At 47.3% G+C, this 12,502-nt stretch overlaps 2 protein-coding genes across 2 annotated transcripts; both read right to left on the reverse strand.

Moving 5' to 3' along the window:
- Positions 1-309: 309 nt before the first annotated feature.
- On the reverse strand, positions 310-2,631 carry LOC123142140 (uncharacterized). The gene is made up of 2 exons (XM_044561155.1): positions 2,190-2,631; positions 310-2,065 (listed from the first exon to the last, which is right to left on the reverse strand). The coding sequence occupies exon 2, from the start codon at positions 2,047-2,049 to the stop codon at positions 718-720; it is 1,332 nt and encodes a 443-aa protein (XP_044417090.1). The 5' UTR covers positions 2,050-2,065; positions 2,190-2,631; the 3' UTR covers positions 310-717.
- A 3,789-nt stretch (positions 2,632-6,420) lies between these two features.
- LOC123142153 (putative receptor protein kinase ZmPK1) lies at positions 6,421-8,936 on the reverse strand (the record flags this gene model as incomplete). The annotated part of the gene is given in 1 exon segment (XM_044561162.1): positions 6,421-8,936. A coding segment is annotated over 1 exon segment (2,377 nt), but the record flags the coding sequence as incomplete, so codon positions are not given.
- Between the last annotated feature and the right edge of the window lie 3,566 nt (positions 8,937-12,502).

Here is a 12,502-nt window from a genome sequence, read left to right on the forward strand (position 1 = left end):
CTCTTATTTATTTGCATGTTGTGCTGGCCGCGTAATTCACCGGCATGTGTATTGATCCCACCAACACAATCAGACCCACAGGACCATAATTCAGGAGGTATCGAATATGATGATTGCATACATAAATTCCACAAAAATATCTAATTTTAGGTTTAAAGAAATGCTTGCTCAATGCATACATGTGTTCTGGTCATCTGCCACAAGTTTTACCTTAATCTCTAATTATAGCAAAGAACGTAAAAAGCAAATTAAGCAGCAATCCAGGAGATAATGCAACTTGTGCAAATGAAATGTCAATTACGATCACAATTAGCTGTGAAGTTTTCTTCTTTGATAATGGGGATTCTCATAATAATACAAACGACTACACCAATAAATCCATGGGATAATATTTGTAAAATAGCTCCATTGAGTCCAATGTTGGTTCTCAGCACCTCATTACTATTTGTTCAACAGAACATCAAAGGTTCAGCTAGCAGTAGCACACCAAGTCTAAACAGGCACATGTTAAAACTGAGAATAAAACAGAGGCCATATTCTACACCACTAGACCAAATTATTCTGCGCAGTTGTATCCTATTGATCTGATTTAGCAGGGCAACCCTTGCAACATCTGTCCCTTGCCTTCACGCTGCACCATGATCAATCTCGTAGCCAATGCGCAGGTACACATGACAAATTAACTTGCATCTTCATTAAGTCTGCCACAACCAGATCTTAAGATTCCTGTAGCTCTTCATGATCCCAACTCATAACAATTAACCCAAAGATAATTGCCACAACTATTGGTTTGCAAAAAGTGGAAGCAATTTTCGATATAGCTCCTCTCAGTTTATTCCGCTTGATCCTACCACCCGCCAAGCGAGACATGAAGAAGGTCGGCCAATCCATCTCAAATGGGACAGCCATCGTGACAATGCCGCAAAACCAGTCAGTGACAGTCTCCATCGCCCCAGTTTGGAGATCTACAATGTACATGCAATCTTGATTGTCCTTTACGAGCAGTTTACCGCTCATCTCGCTCACGCACACGCATTGCACCAGGTCGACCGTACTCTGCTTGGGTTGTATTAGCTCAATCATCTTGGTTTGGTGCCAGCAGTCTGCCATGCCATCTACACTCTTGTTGTCACCTTCATGTGTCCACATCTCCAGCCAGCTGCAGTCCCTGTATAAACCAAGCAGCGATAGCCTTCCATCGTTGGTGACATTAAGCAGTGCACTTGAAAACTTGAAGCCGAGCTGGTTCCGTGTGACAGGGAGCTCTGTTATAGACATCCGCGTGGTCTTAGCGCACACGTTGAGTGTGTAGAAGTTTGACGAGTACTTGAAGAGCCAGTGTGCCATGCCTCGGCACACGACGATGTTGATCTGCTGGGGCACCACACGTCCGGCATACTCAACAGGTTCAAACCAGTTTCTAGACGTCCTCCAGCCCAACTCATTGGACGCAAACACATGGAGATTGTACCGTCCGTCGTAACTGATGATTAACACTTTGAAGGACGAGTAGACCGACGGCGACACCCCTCGCCGTTTGGTCGGGCGACAATCCGCACCGGTTAGAAGGGTGCATCCTTCTATTCGGAAAGACCTACTGCACTTCAACGGAGGCAGCCGGCGGCTTGTGCCGGCGATTGGATGGCACACAGCCAGGATCATGATTTTCTCGAACATGCTGATGGCGTCGAGTGGCACGAAGCGCACAACAAGAAGGCCACCGCGCGAGGCAAGCACCACTGGCTGGCTGCCTCGAGGCTGATCAGGGATGGCGAGGAAGCGGTGGGGGGAGCATGGCACCGGGTTGAAGAGCGGCATGGGCGTCGTAGAGCTCCCTTCTGTTGGTTCCTCACGGGGCTGTTGCAAGGCGAAGAAGCCGAGCAGGGAGGACTGGAGGCTCACGCCCTCCGGCCAGCGGCGGCGGAGGAAAGACGGGTCCGCTATGAGGAGGCGCCATCGCCTGCATGTTGCGGTGCAGCGGAATAGGGCTGCGACCTCCGTCACGCGGACCAGGATCTCCACGACGACGTCGTCCGGCAGCGTCTCCATCGATCTTCAGTAGGACCTGCGAGCGATGGACGTGCGATTGTGGGCAACCCCAGGATAATTAGGTCTCGATCTGAGGTACCAAGAACCCGAGTCGATCCCCAGGTTAATCGTGCGCGCTGAAGAAGTGTGGAAGCTGCTACCTTTTTTGGGTTGTTTGGAGGCGCTGGACCGGGAGGAAACAGGAGGACGAGGCCGTGAGGCAGATCCGGCATACGATGGAGGCCCTGCGCCGGTCGATGGGGAGCGAGGCGGCGCTGGAGTGGCTCGACGGTGAGGGGGGCTGCCGGACGTCGAAGGGTTAGCCCTGGAACGACGAGGGGCGACGGTCGATGGGGATGGAAGCGGCGGTAAAGTGGCTGGGCGGCGAGGGGGCGGCTGGACGTCGACCGGGCAGCGCTTGACGGGAAGCGCCGGTCGATTGGGGACGTTGGCCGCAAACTCGAGTGGCTGGACGACGATGGGGAGGGCGGCGGCGGGTGTGGGATCAAGCGCCGGAAGTGGGGTGCGGCGGCGCCGGACGGGAGCCGGCGTCCATCGCGGGGATTGGGATGAGGGATTTTGACCCTTTTCCTGACGTTTGACCCATCCGCTTTTGTTTTGAGGGGTCGGGCCCATCCACTAAATTCGAGGCCTCGGGCCCTTCACAAGTATCCTGGGACGTCACTAAGGCCTCATTGGAGGATTTTCGAAAACCATAGGAACAAGGATTTCAGAGTATAAAAATTTTCTATAGATGCATTTGGTTTATAGAAAACCCGTACAGGAAGACTATACATTCACTTAAAACTCATCTTTTTGTGTAGGGACGAAGCAAGGAAAATCCTTCAAATGACAAGCGTCATCTTCAAAATCATGTACTACTCCTTATGCCTAACTTTTGGTTTCCTCTAAACCAAACGAGCCCTAAAAAGTCAGTTTGGGGTAGTGTACTCTTCTTCCGAACGCTTTTTTGGGTCGAGAGATGCACGGAAGCTATGTCTCGTATTGAGCGAGACCGAAGGGTCTCTCGCGTCGAGACCTACAGTAACAGTCGGGCACTTTAGCATCTGCGCGCGAAGGAAGAAAAAGGTAGAGAAAAAGGATTGTGCAAGGACTCGATTGTAGTGTTGCTTGTCAATACGCCATCATCAACTTCATGTCATACTACCTGAGCGCGAACCATTTGAAGAGTTGGGTTTCTTTATTTTTCTTCTGTTTTATTCGGTTTTCTCCCAGTATTTTCTTTTTTTTCTTTTCTTTTTTCTTTGGTTTTTTAGTTTTTCCATTCTTTTCGAAGTTGTTTCTTTGGTTTTATTTTCCATTTTCATTTTTCTATACTTTATTTCGTTTCTTTTTTGGTTTTTATTTTTATGCTTTTCTTTGTTTCTTTTATTTTTCATTCTACCTTTTTGTATATATATTAGGAACATTTTTCTAATACACCTTTAACAATATTTCCAATACAAATTTGACATTTTTTTAGGGCATGGTCAATATTTTTTCTATAAATATTTTAAACATTATTCAAGTTCTTCATTAATATTTTTCAAATACAAGATTAAAAATTTCAAATACAAAATTTCTGGCGCTGTAGCATGAGAATTTCTTACTTGTTATCTATTTTGCGTAGTTACTTTTATTTAATGTTTGTTTGCTTATTTGGTTGATCAAATATTCAAAAGTAATTTAAAAACATCACCTATGCACTTTTTGTTTCAGCTTGTTATATTGTCTACTTCAGCTCACAACACCAAACTATGTGACTTTGGTTTTCTTCGATTACCATTATTTTCTTTGCTGTTTCTTCATACTTTTTTTTGACTGTGTGTTTCTTCATTTTTTTCATTTTTTTTCTTTGGTTTTCCTTTCTCGTTTCCTCTTTCCCTCGGTTTCCTCTATTTCTGTCTCGGTTTTTGTCCTTTCTTTGATTTTCTTCTATTATTCTTTCCCTTATTTTCTTATTTTTCAACACATGTTTATATTTTTCATACACACTGTACATGTTTCTTATCATCAGAGCTATTATTTTATACACATTTAATATTTTCAAATACACAATCTAGATTTTTTGAAATATATGTTTTGATGTCTACATCTTGTCATACACATTGTACATTTTTGTATACATCTAAAACATTTTTATACATGTCTTTTAAATACTTGTTCTGAAAAAAAAATGATACGAGTTACACCTTTTTCAAATTATTGAAACATGTTTTTATTATGATACAAAACATTTTTTACATTGGATATTTTTTTTGAAAGATGTCACAAACATTTTGTTTGAAACACATGCACACTTTTATAAACGCGAACATTTTTAATGGTATATATAAAACGCATTGCTTTAGAAAACAAGGGACTAAATGTCAGGCTAAAAATTTGCGCAACTAGATGTCAACTTTTGTAACTTGGGTAAACCAAAATATAAATTTTCCCAAAGCATTTCTCACACACAAAGCTTGAAGACTTTCGTAGCTCTTCCGAGGCACTGCACAACTCATAGCAATTTGGCGCGAAAATAACTAACTCGACAATTCTTCCCAACAAGAAGTCCAACATATGTTTGTGAAAAAGAGTCCAACATATAGCTTTTTTTTAAAAAAAAAAGGGTCCAATATAGCTCCTCCCAATCTTAGGTCGCTCGATGCTACTACTACTACCCGCCAAAGCGTGACATGAAGAAGGCCGTCCAGTCCATCATCTTCAACGGGACAGCCTTGACTACAACACCCTGATGAAAATCAACAAGTGATCATCCGCCTCACCCCAGTTTTGGAGGAAATCAACAATGTGCACCGCTAACTTCACTCGCACACGTACGCATATACGTACGTCTTGCTGTCCGTCCATTGGGCCTTGGCTCGACGAGGAATCCGAGGACGGGCGGTGCACGGCCGCCGGCTAGCGGCGGAGGAGGAACGAAGGGTCGCCCATGATGCGCTGCCATCGCTTGCACGTCACCGCGCAGCGGAAGAGGTCCGGGACGTCCGGCACGCGCAACAGGATCTCGACCACCACCTCGTCCGGCAGCCCCTCCATCGTGTTCGCCCGGCTCGCGACGTGTGCCATCGACGGTTCGATCGATCGATCGGAGTACTATATATCTGCGCCTGCCTCTTTGCGTGAGGGTTGTTTCTGTTATCTTTTCCACCTTTATTATATTTGCACGTACGGCCCGTGTTGCAAGTACCGGACTGCTACGAACCGCTGCCCTGATCGTGTCGCAACTCTTCTTCTTGATCGATCGATCGGGACTCTGCTATCGGTGGTGGCGCCAACTCCAACTCGGCTGCAGAGTTGTAATCCGGTCCAAAAGGTATGACGCGACGAGGAGTTTTGTTGGGAAGATATGTGACCGGCTTGTCACATCATCAAGGATATAGAAGTCCAACATTGCGTCTTCTTCTGACTGAAAGAAAGAAGGGAAAAGAAGTCCAACATCGCGGTCACGAAAGAGCCAAGGCGTGTACAAGGAAGGCCTGCTCTTCATGCCTCGTGCCTTAACTCACACCCACCTAGGGATGAAAATGAAGTGGTAACTTTCCGCTTTTCCGGGAGAAAATTGAAAACGGAGAGGAAATATGAAAACGAAAATGAAAATATGCAAAACAGAAGTGGAAATGAAATATTTTGTACGGAAACGAAAACAAAAACGAAACGGTGTTTTTCGGTGGAACAGACATGAAAACGGAACTTTCCGTTTTCATGAATATGAAATTTCTGTTTTGACTATAAGCTTATGGCTGCTTTGTAGCCCAACCATCAAACAACACACAATGACACAATGAGCATAATGGATCATTTGAATCCCAACTTCTACTATCACACCCGTACTCAATTAGACCCTATATGCAATTGTCCAATATTACTGCAATACTGTGCTAAATTACTAACATAATCATATTATTTTCTAGCCATGTTACCAATTCATTAATTCTTTTGTTTTTGTGTGCATTCCTATATGATTCAAGGGGTCTTTAATATCCGCTAATGCCCACTTCTGTTTCCACGTCCGCTCTGTATTCGCCTCGTGTCTGTTTCCGATAGTATCTGTTTTCGTTTTCATTTTCGGTGTTTTTGTATTTGTTTCTGCTTTTGCAAAAAAATATAAAAACAAATATAATACTTCCGCTCCGTTTTCATCCCTACACCCACCGTACGTGTTTACATTGTAGGCAGAGAACGTCCCCATCGAGTCTGCTCCGTGCCACCACCTGCCAAGAGAGACTCGTCAAAAACAATTGCTCGCGTGACACGGACAGGCAGCATTTGTGCGTCCTAGTCAAATTAAATACTACTCCGTACCGTTACCCTTGGTCTCTGCTTCGCGAAAAATGGCTAAAGAAAACAACTAGTAGTGCTATAGGTAGGTGCAAACGATACATCAACTGTAGTCAAGTAGTGCACGTCTAACTTTAATCTTTTCTTTTCACATCACGCATGTAGACAGCCATATTGACCATCTCACTACCTTTTCTGTTCAGCATTCACTCAAATAAACGAATTATAATATAGTAAGGAATCGAAGTCACGACAAGTACGCAGGGTGTTCGTCCTCGTCATCGCACGCGATAAGAGCCTTGAAGATGTCGTCCATGGCCGGCCTGCTGCTCCTCTCCTCCACGCATGACAAGGAGATCTTCAACATTTCCATGGCCTGTCGAGGGTTGAACTGTCCGTTCAGCTTGCTGTCCACCAATGACATGATGTCTCCGCTCGCCACCACCTGCTTCAGCGCCTGCACGATCTGGTTCATCTGTAGCCGCTCCTTGCCGTCCACAGTCCTCTGTTCTGTTATCCTGCTTCCCATCAAGATCTCCAGAAGCACGATACCATAGCTGTACACGTCGACCTTGGCGTCGATCGGCAGGCCCAGCACCCACTCGGGTGCCATGTACCCCGTCGTCCCCCTCATCTGGGAGAGTTGCACGCCGTCGCCGACGGCTTTCCTCCCGGACAGCTTGGACAGCCCGAAGTCGGCGATCTTTGGGTCGAGGTCTCGAGTGAGTAGGATGTTCTCCGGCTTGACGTCGCAGTGGATGACCCACTCTAGACACTCATGGTGGAGGTAGGCTAGGCCCTTGGCCGCGCCCAACGCGATCTTGAACCGCTCTCTCCATGCCAGCGCCTTGCTGCTGTCCTCGCTGAATAGGTGCCTATCGAGCGACCCGTTCTCCACGTACTCGTATACCAGCAGCTTGTGCTTTCCCTCGGAGCAGAACCCCCAGATCCTCACCAGGTTGATATGGTTGATCCTCCCAAACACGGTCATCTCCGCCCAGAACTCCTCCTCGCCCTGCAGCACGTCTGTCAGCTCCTTCACCGCCACCACGGTGGTCTTGTCAAGCACGCCGCGGTACACCACGCCGGAGCCGCCGCGGCCGAGCACCTCGTTGAAGTCCCCGGTCACTTTCTTGAGCTCTCGATACATGAACCTCCTGAACTGGGTCCCCATGACCAGCCGGTAGCCTGCCTCCAGCGAACTGGGCATGCTCTCCTGGCCAGACATGAACCACCATGCCGTGGCGGCGAAGAGTAGCTCGAGAAATCCCAGCACCGCGGCGAACCAGAAGAGGTAGGACAAGTTGGGGCCGCTTCTTAGTGCCCCATACGTGTCGACGTACGTTGGCGGGTCGATGGCCGTATCAAAGCCATCAAGACTGCAGTCGAGGGCCATGGACGGCGGCGGTGCCGAGGCGTTGAGGTCGGTGGGCACCTTGAGATATATGTTTCCGGGGGCGGTGGACGACGTGTAACCGTTGAAGAGGACCCCTTTCGGGTAGCACTGGCCGGTGCCATCCTTCTTGTAGGCGAAGGCGGCGCAGGAGCACATGCTCAAGCAGATGCTCTCGCAGTATTCGAACGTGACGGAGCTGTTGTACCCGATGTCGTAGCCGTAGAAGTCAGTGGAGGCCACCTTGACGAACGTGAACCGCTTTTCCGACGTGCTGCAGTTGGTGGCGGTGGCGGCGGGGAGGCTGAAGGTGGGGTTGCAGCCCTTCCTCCAGTCCCGGCGGTCCACCATCTCGTACCCCGGCACGCAGGAGCAGCGTGGGGACGGCAGGTACTCGCAGACGGCGTTCTTGCCGCACAGCCCGTGGACGGAGCACGGCTGCTTCACGGCAGCCCACGTGACCGCCCATCCGCCGGCGGCGTCCAGGCTGTACATCCTCACGCTTCCGTCCTGCTCGATGGTTAGCCGCCGCTTGACGCCGGCGGCGCCCAGGTCGGAGGCCTCGACTCGGAGGTTGTCGCTGGAGAGGAACACGCCGGTGTCGTCGAGGACGGCGATGCGTGAGCTGTTGTAGTTGGTCCGGCCGCTCCCGAACACGCCTATATCCCGGTCAGGCCAGTAGATGCTGGCGATTTGCGGGCCGTCATACAAGAGCCGCAGCACGTTGTCGTTGTCGTAGTAGAGGGAGTAGTAGCCGGCGACGAGCCTCGTGTCCTTGGTCAGCGGCTGCGACGGGAGCAGGGTGTCCGTGGGCCAGTCGAAGCTCTGCCACACGGCACGGCCGGAGGAGGGGTCCGCGACGAGGAGATTACCGGTGTCGAGAAGGGAGACGGTGAAGTGCTTGTTGCCGGCGTTCTTGCTGTCCCACACGGTCGTCCCGTTGGCGTCGGCGAGGGACAGCTTGCCGTCGGCGCTGAAGGACATGCGGGAGACCCGGCCGTTGACGGGGGCGCCGGGGTTGGCCGTCCAGGCGGCGGTCCGGTCCGTGGCCGCGGTGAACCAGACGGAGAAGTAGAAGGCGTTCTTCCCGGCTGGGAGGAAGCCGCATGAGAAGGTGGCGTCCGGCGACACCAGGAAGGGCCGGTCGTGGTCTTCCACGGACAGGGAGGACCCGGCGCCCAGCGTGTGTCCTACTCCCGCCGATGCTGCTGCACAGGAGCGCAGCAGCGGACAAAGAAGAAGAAGAAGAAGACCAACGAATGTGGCCATGATGCATGAAGTGAATGCGCTGATGGATGTGAGGTATTTTAGCTGATCGGCATGGGAAGCAATCACCAATCAAGCATGCATTCATACTACCTGTAGTTCAACTACCCCTATTTATATTTGTTTTTACGTCAGGCCACTTGTGTTCCTTAAGGCTGGTTATAATGGGAGTATCATAGCTAGTATTAGTATTATGCATGCCAACTAGACAACTTTGATGAGGTGACATAGAATTAAATGAAGTAAGAAAGGATTAAGTATCATATCATGATACCGTATCATAATAAATGCTACACTAGTATGTGTCATGCATGGCAATAAATAAAGTCATTTATGATACTAGCATATGATATATGCACTAGGGAGGTAGTATCATACACTAATATCATATGCATGATACTAACTTATAATACTACCCATTACAACCAGCCTAAACTAACTCTATGTGTATACACGCCAGCGGAGCGGAGACTAGACTGCTGATACGCTCGTTCATACTGTATTGTGTAATGGACTTGTGACTCACTCCTGCGCCATAGTACCATATCATACCATTGGCAACTTGTACGGCTATCCAAGTGCAAGTTGAGTCTGCCCCGGTGCAAGTTGAGCCTGCAAAGCCCCGATGCACACGTCTCTTCTTGCTTTAATTCAATTAAGCCACTTGGGCTGGGAATCATCTCATCACCTTCTTACGAGCTTTGCTACACCTAACCTATAGTTTACGTAATCATTAGGGGCATGACAAGGGTTGAAGGGTTGGGATTAAATTTAGAATAAAGCTAAAAATCTGATTTGCATGCCCTCCTGGACACGGCCTGCACGGAGGAAGAAGCTACAAATGCTCTTTTTGAGATGAGTAATGCTACACACACACACACACACGGGCACTTTAGCGGGGCTTTACGAACTATTAGAGATTAATGGATGTGATTCAGTTAAGTAGGACGGGCCCCACCACTTAAAATTAGGGGGGCCAATTAGATTAGCGCATGTTCTTCACCGCGTGAAAGTCCGTTAAATTTGCCCGTCAATGTAGTATTATCGTTTTGAGATGTTCCTCTCAAAAGCCCCGGGCCGGACGTTTTACCTATCAAATTTTTTCCCAAAACCATTTGGGTGCGTGTGGTGCTGAAGTGACTGTGGCCGTCCTTAAAATAGTGGAAGAAAAAGGAAGTGCACAAGAAATTAACCATATTGTTTTGGCTCTCATTCCGAAGGTAAAAGAAATCCAATATTTCTCTCAGTCCATCAGCTTGTGCAATGTGCTATATAAGATAGCTTCAAAGGTAATTGCAAACCGGTTGAAGCTGGTACTACTAGATATTACATCCGCAAAACAATCCGCGTTTGTTCCCGGTCAGCTGGCATAAGAGGGTATTTCGTACCTCGTAAAAAATTTTTAGATCAGTCATCATAAATTGGTGGGTTACAAGTGGCGTCTTTGGCTCCACGTGTCAATCACCTTTTGTTTGTTAACGATAGTTTGTTGTTTTTCAAAGCTAATGGTGTTGGGAAGTCGTCATGCTAAGGCCCCATAGGATCAGCGCACCAGAACAACAACCGCCGATGAAAAAAAATCCAAGATCGAAAGGATCCAACCTGCAGGCACATAGACGTAGACGAACGAAGACCGGGTCCAAGCGGATCCACTGGAGACAAACACCGACCGGATCCCACGAGATCCGCCGGAGACACACCTCCATATGCCCTCCGACGATGCTAGAAACATCACCGGGACAGGGGGTACACGGCGAGGACCTTATTCCATCTTCGAGAAGCTGCTTCCGCCTTGCCTTCCTAAGCACGGCACAAATCCTAACAAAACTTCAAAAAAGGCCTAAAAAGGAACCCTCCCGCCGGTAAAGCCTGGGATCCAGCGCGCCTCCATGATCCAAGGACCATCGGATATGATGCGGACCGGCGGCGGCGCCGGCAAGAGGCAAGGAAACCCTAGCTGAGAGGTCGCAGGAGGCAGGAGTAGATCACATGTTGTCTTGTCCCGTATAACTATGTGTACTGGAAAGATAATGTGGAGAAAATAATATGATACAACATGTGAGATTTTCTTCTGGGGATGATATAGATCAGGACGTAAAAACAAAAATAACATGAAACATGCCAGATGTGCTTGTCCAGAACCACCGGACTGATTTGTTAACGGATACGCTAAAACTCAGTCGACTGAGTTTTAAGGAAGTCTCAGTCGATACCCCAGCCTGGCAAACCCTATTTGACGCTCGTTAGCGTCAGAATGTTTTGCTTTCGCTGAGGCGAGCCTCCAGTTGGGCCGGCCCATGTACGGGATTTGCCTTTGCCGTTTGATTCGTTCGCTGCTGCTTCCTTCTCTGCTCCTTGCGGGTTTTTTTTTCGTTTTTCTTCTATGGTTTTTGCTTGCAGTTTTTCCACTGCTTTGTCTGGTTTTCAGTTGTTTTGTTCCGGTTTTTTTATTTTTTCTGTTTTGGTTCCTTTTTTTATTTTCTCTTTCTCTTTTTTCTCTTTACTGTGTATTAGATAAAAAGTTCACTGTGTATTAAAATAATCTTCATAGTAGAAAATGTTCATCGTATATTATGAAATAGTTCACCTTGCATTATAAAAATGTTCATCGTGTATTAAAAAAATGTTCATCGTATATTATGAAATTGTTTAACGTATATGGAAAAATGTTCATTGTGTATTTAAATTTTGTTCATCGTATATGAAAAATTTGTTCAACGTATACTACAAACTGTTCATTTGTGTTTTTGAATTGTCCATTGTTTTTACAAAAACACTGTATTTTAAAATCTGTTCAACATGATACTAAAAATATTTATTTCCATAAAAAAATCATTTGCCGCTGTCTTTTATACTTATTGGGTGGCGCTCAGTTAATATGTATGTGGGTCGCTAGCTCGGCTGGTTTGGCTCGCTGGAATGCAGAATGAGGTCGGGAGTTCGATTCCAAGAGTGCGCTTCTTTTTCGAATTTTTGCTCGACGCTTCGGCCGGCCCGTTTGCGTGTCGCTTCAGCGAAGCTGCGTCGATCGGACGCACACGGGCGGTGTATAGGAGCTCTCCCCCCAGCCTTTGGATCGCCTGCCTCTTAAAGATTCGCGCAGCTGACTTTCTTGTTTGAATTCGGCCCATTAAGGCGCATGCCCAGTCCGTTTGCTTTTTTCCTTCTGTTTTTTGGTCGGGCTCTTTCCTTTTGTCCTTCTTTTTGTTCTGTCGGGTCTGGTTGTTCATTGGGGCGTGCTGGACATGCGTGATAGATTGCTTTCGCCTTTTGTTCCTCTTTTTTTTTCAATCGTTGTTGACTTTTTTTTGTAGTATAAACTGGGGCAGGTTTGACCGCGGAGTTAGTGGGCTGGTGGGTTGAATGCAAGTACCTAATATACACCTACGTCAAACTGTTCATATTTCTATTTTTTGTTTTGATTTTGTTTCTTTTTAAAATTTCCGTTGTTTTTATGTTTTAATTTTACTTTTTTTTGCTACATTCTTTACATTTCTTGATATTTCTTATTCCTTTTCCTTAAACATTGTT

This window comes from Triticum aestivum, chromosome 1B (genome assembly GCF_018294505.1).
Source record: "Triticum aestivum cultivar Chinese Spring chromosome 1B, IWGSC CS RefSeq v2.1, whole genome shotgun sequence".
Taxonomy (NCBI): domain Eukaryota; kingdom Viridiplantae; phylum Streptophyta; class Magnoliopsida; order Poales; family Poaceae; genus Triticum; species Triticum aestivum.

Coding starts and splice junctions, on each gene's coding strand:
- LOC123142140 (XM_044561155.1), bottom strand. CDS start 2,049: ATGGAGACGCTGCCGGACGACGTCGTCGTGGAGATCCTGGTCCGCGTG.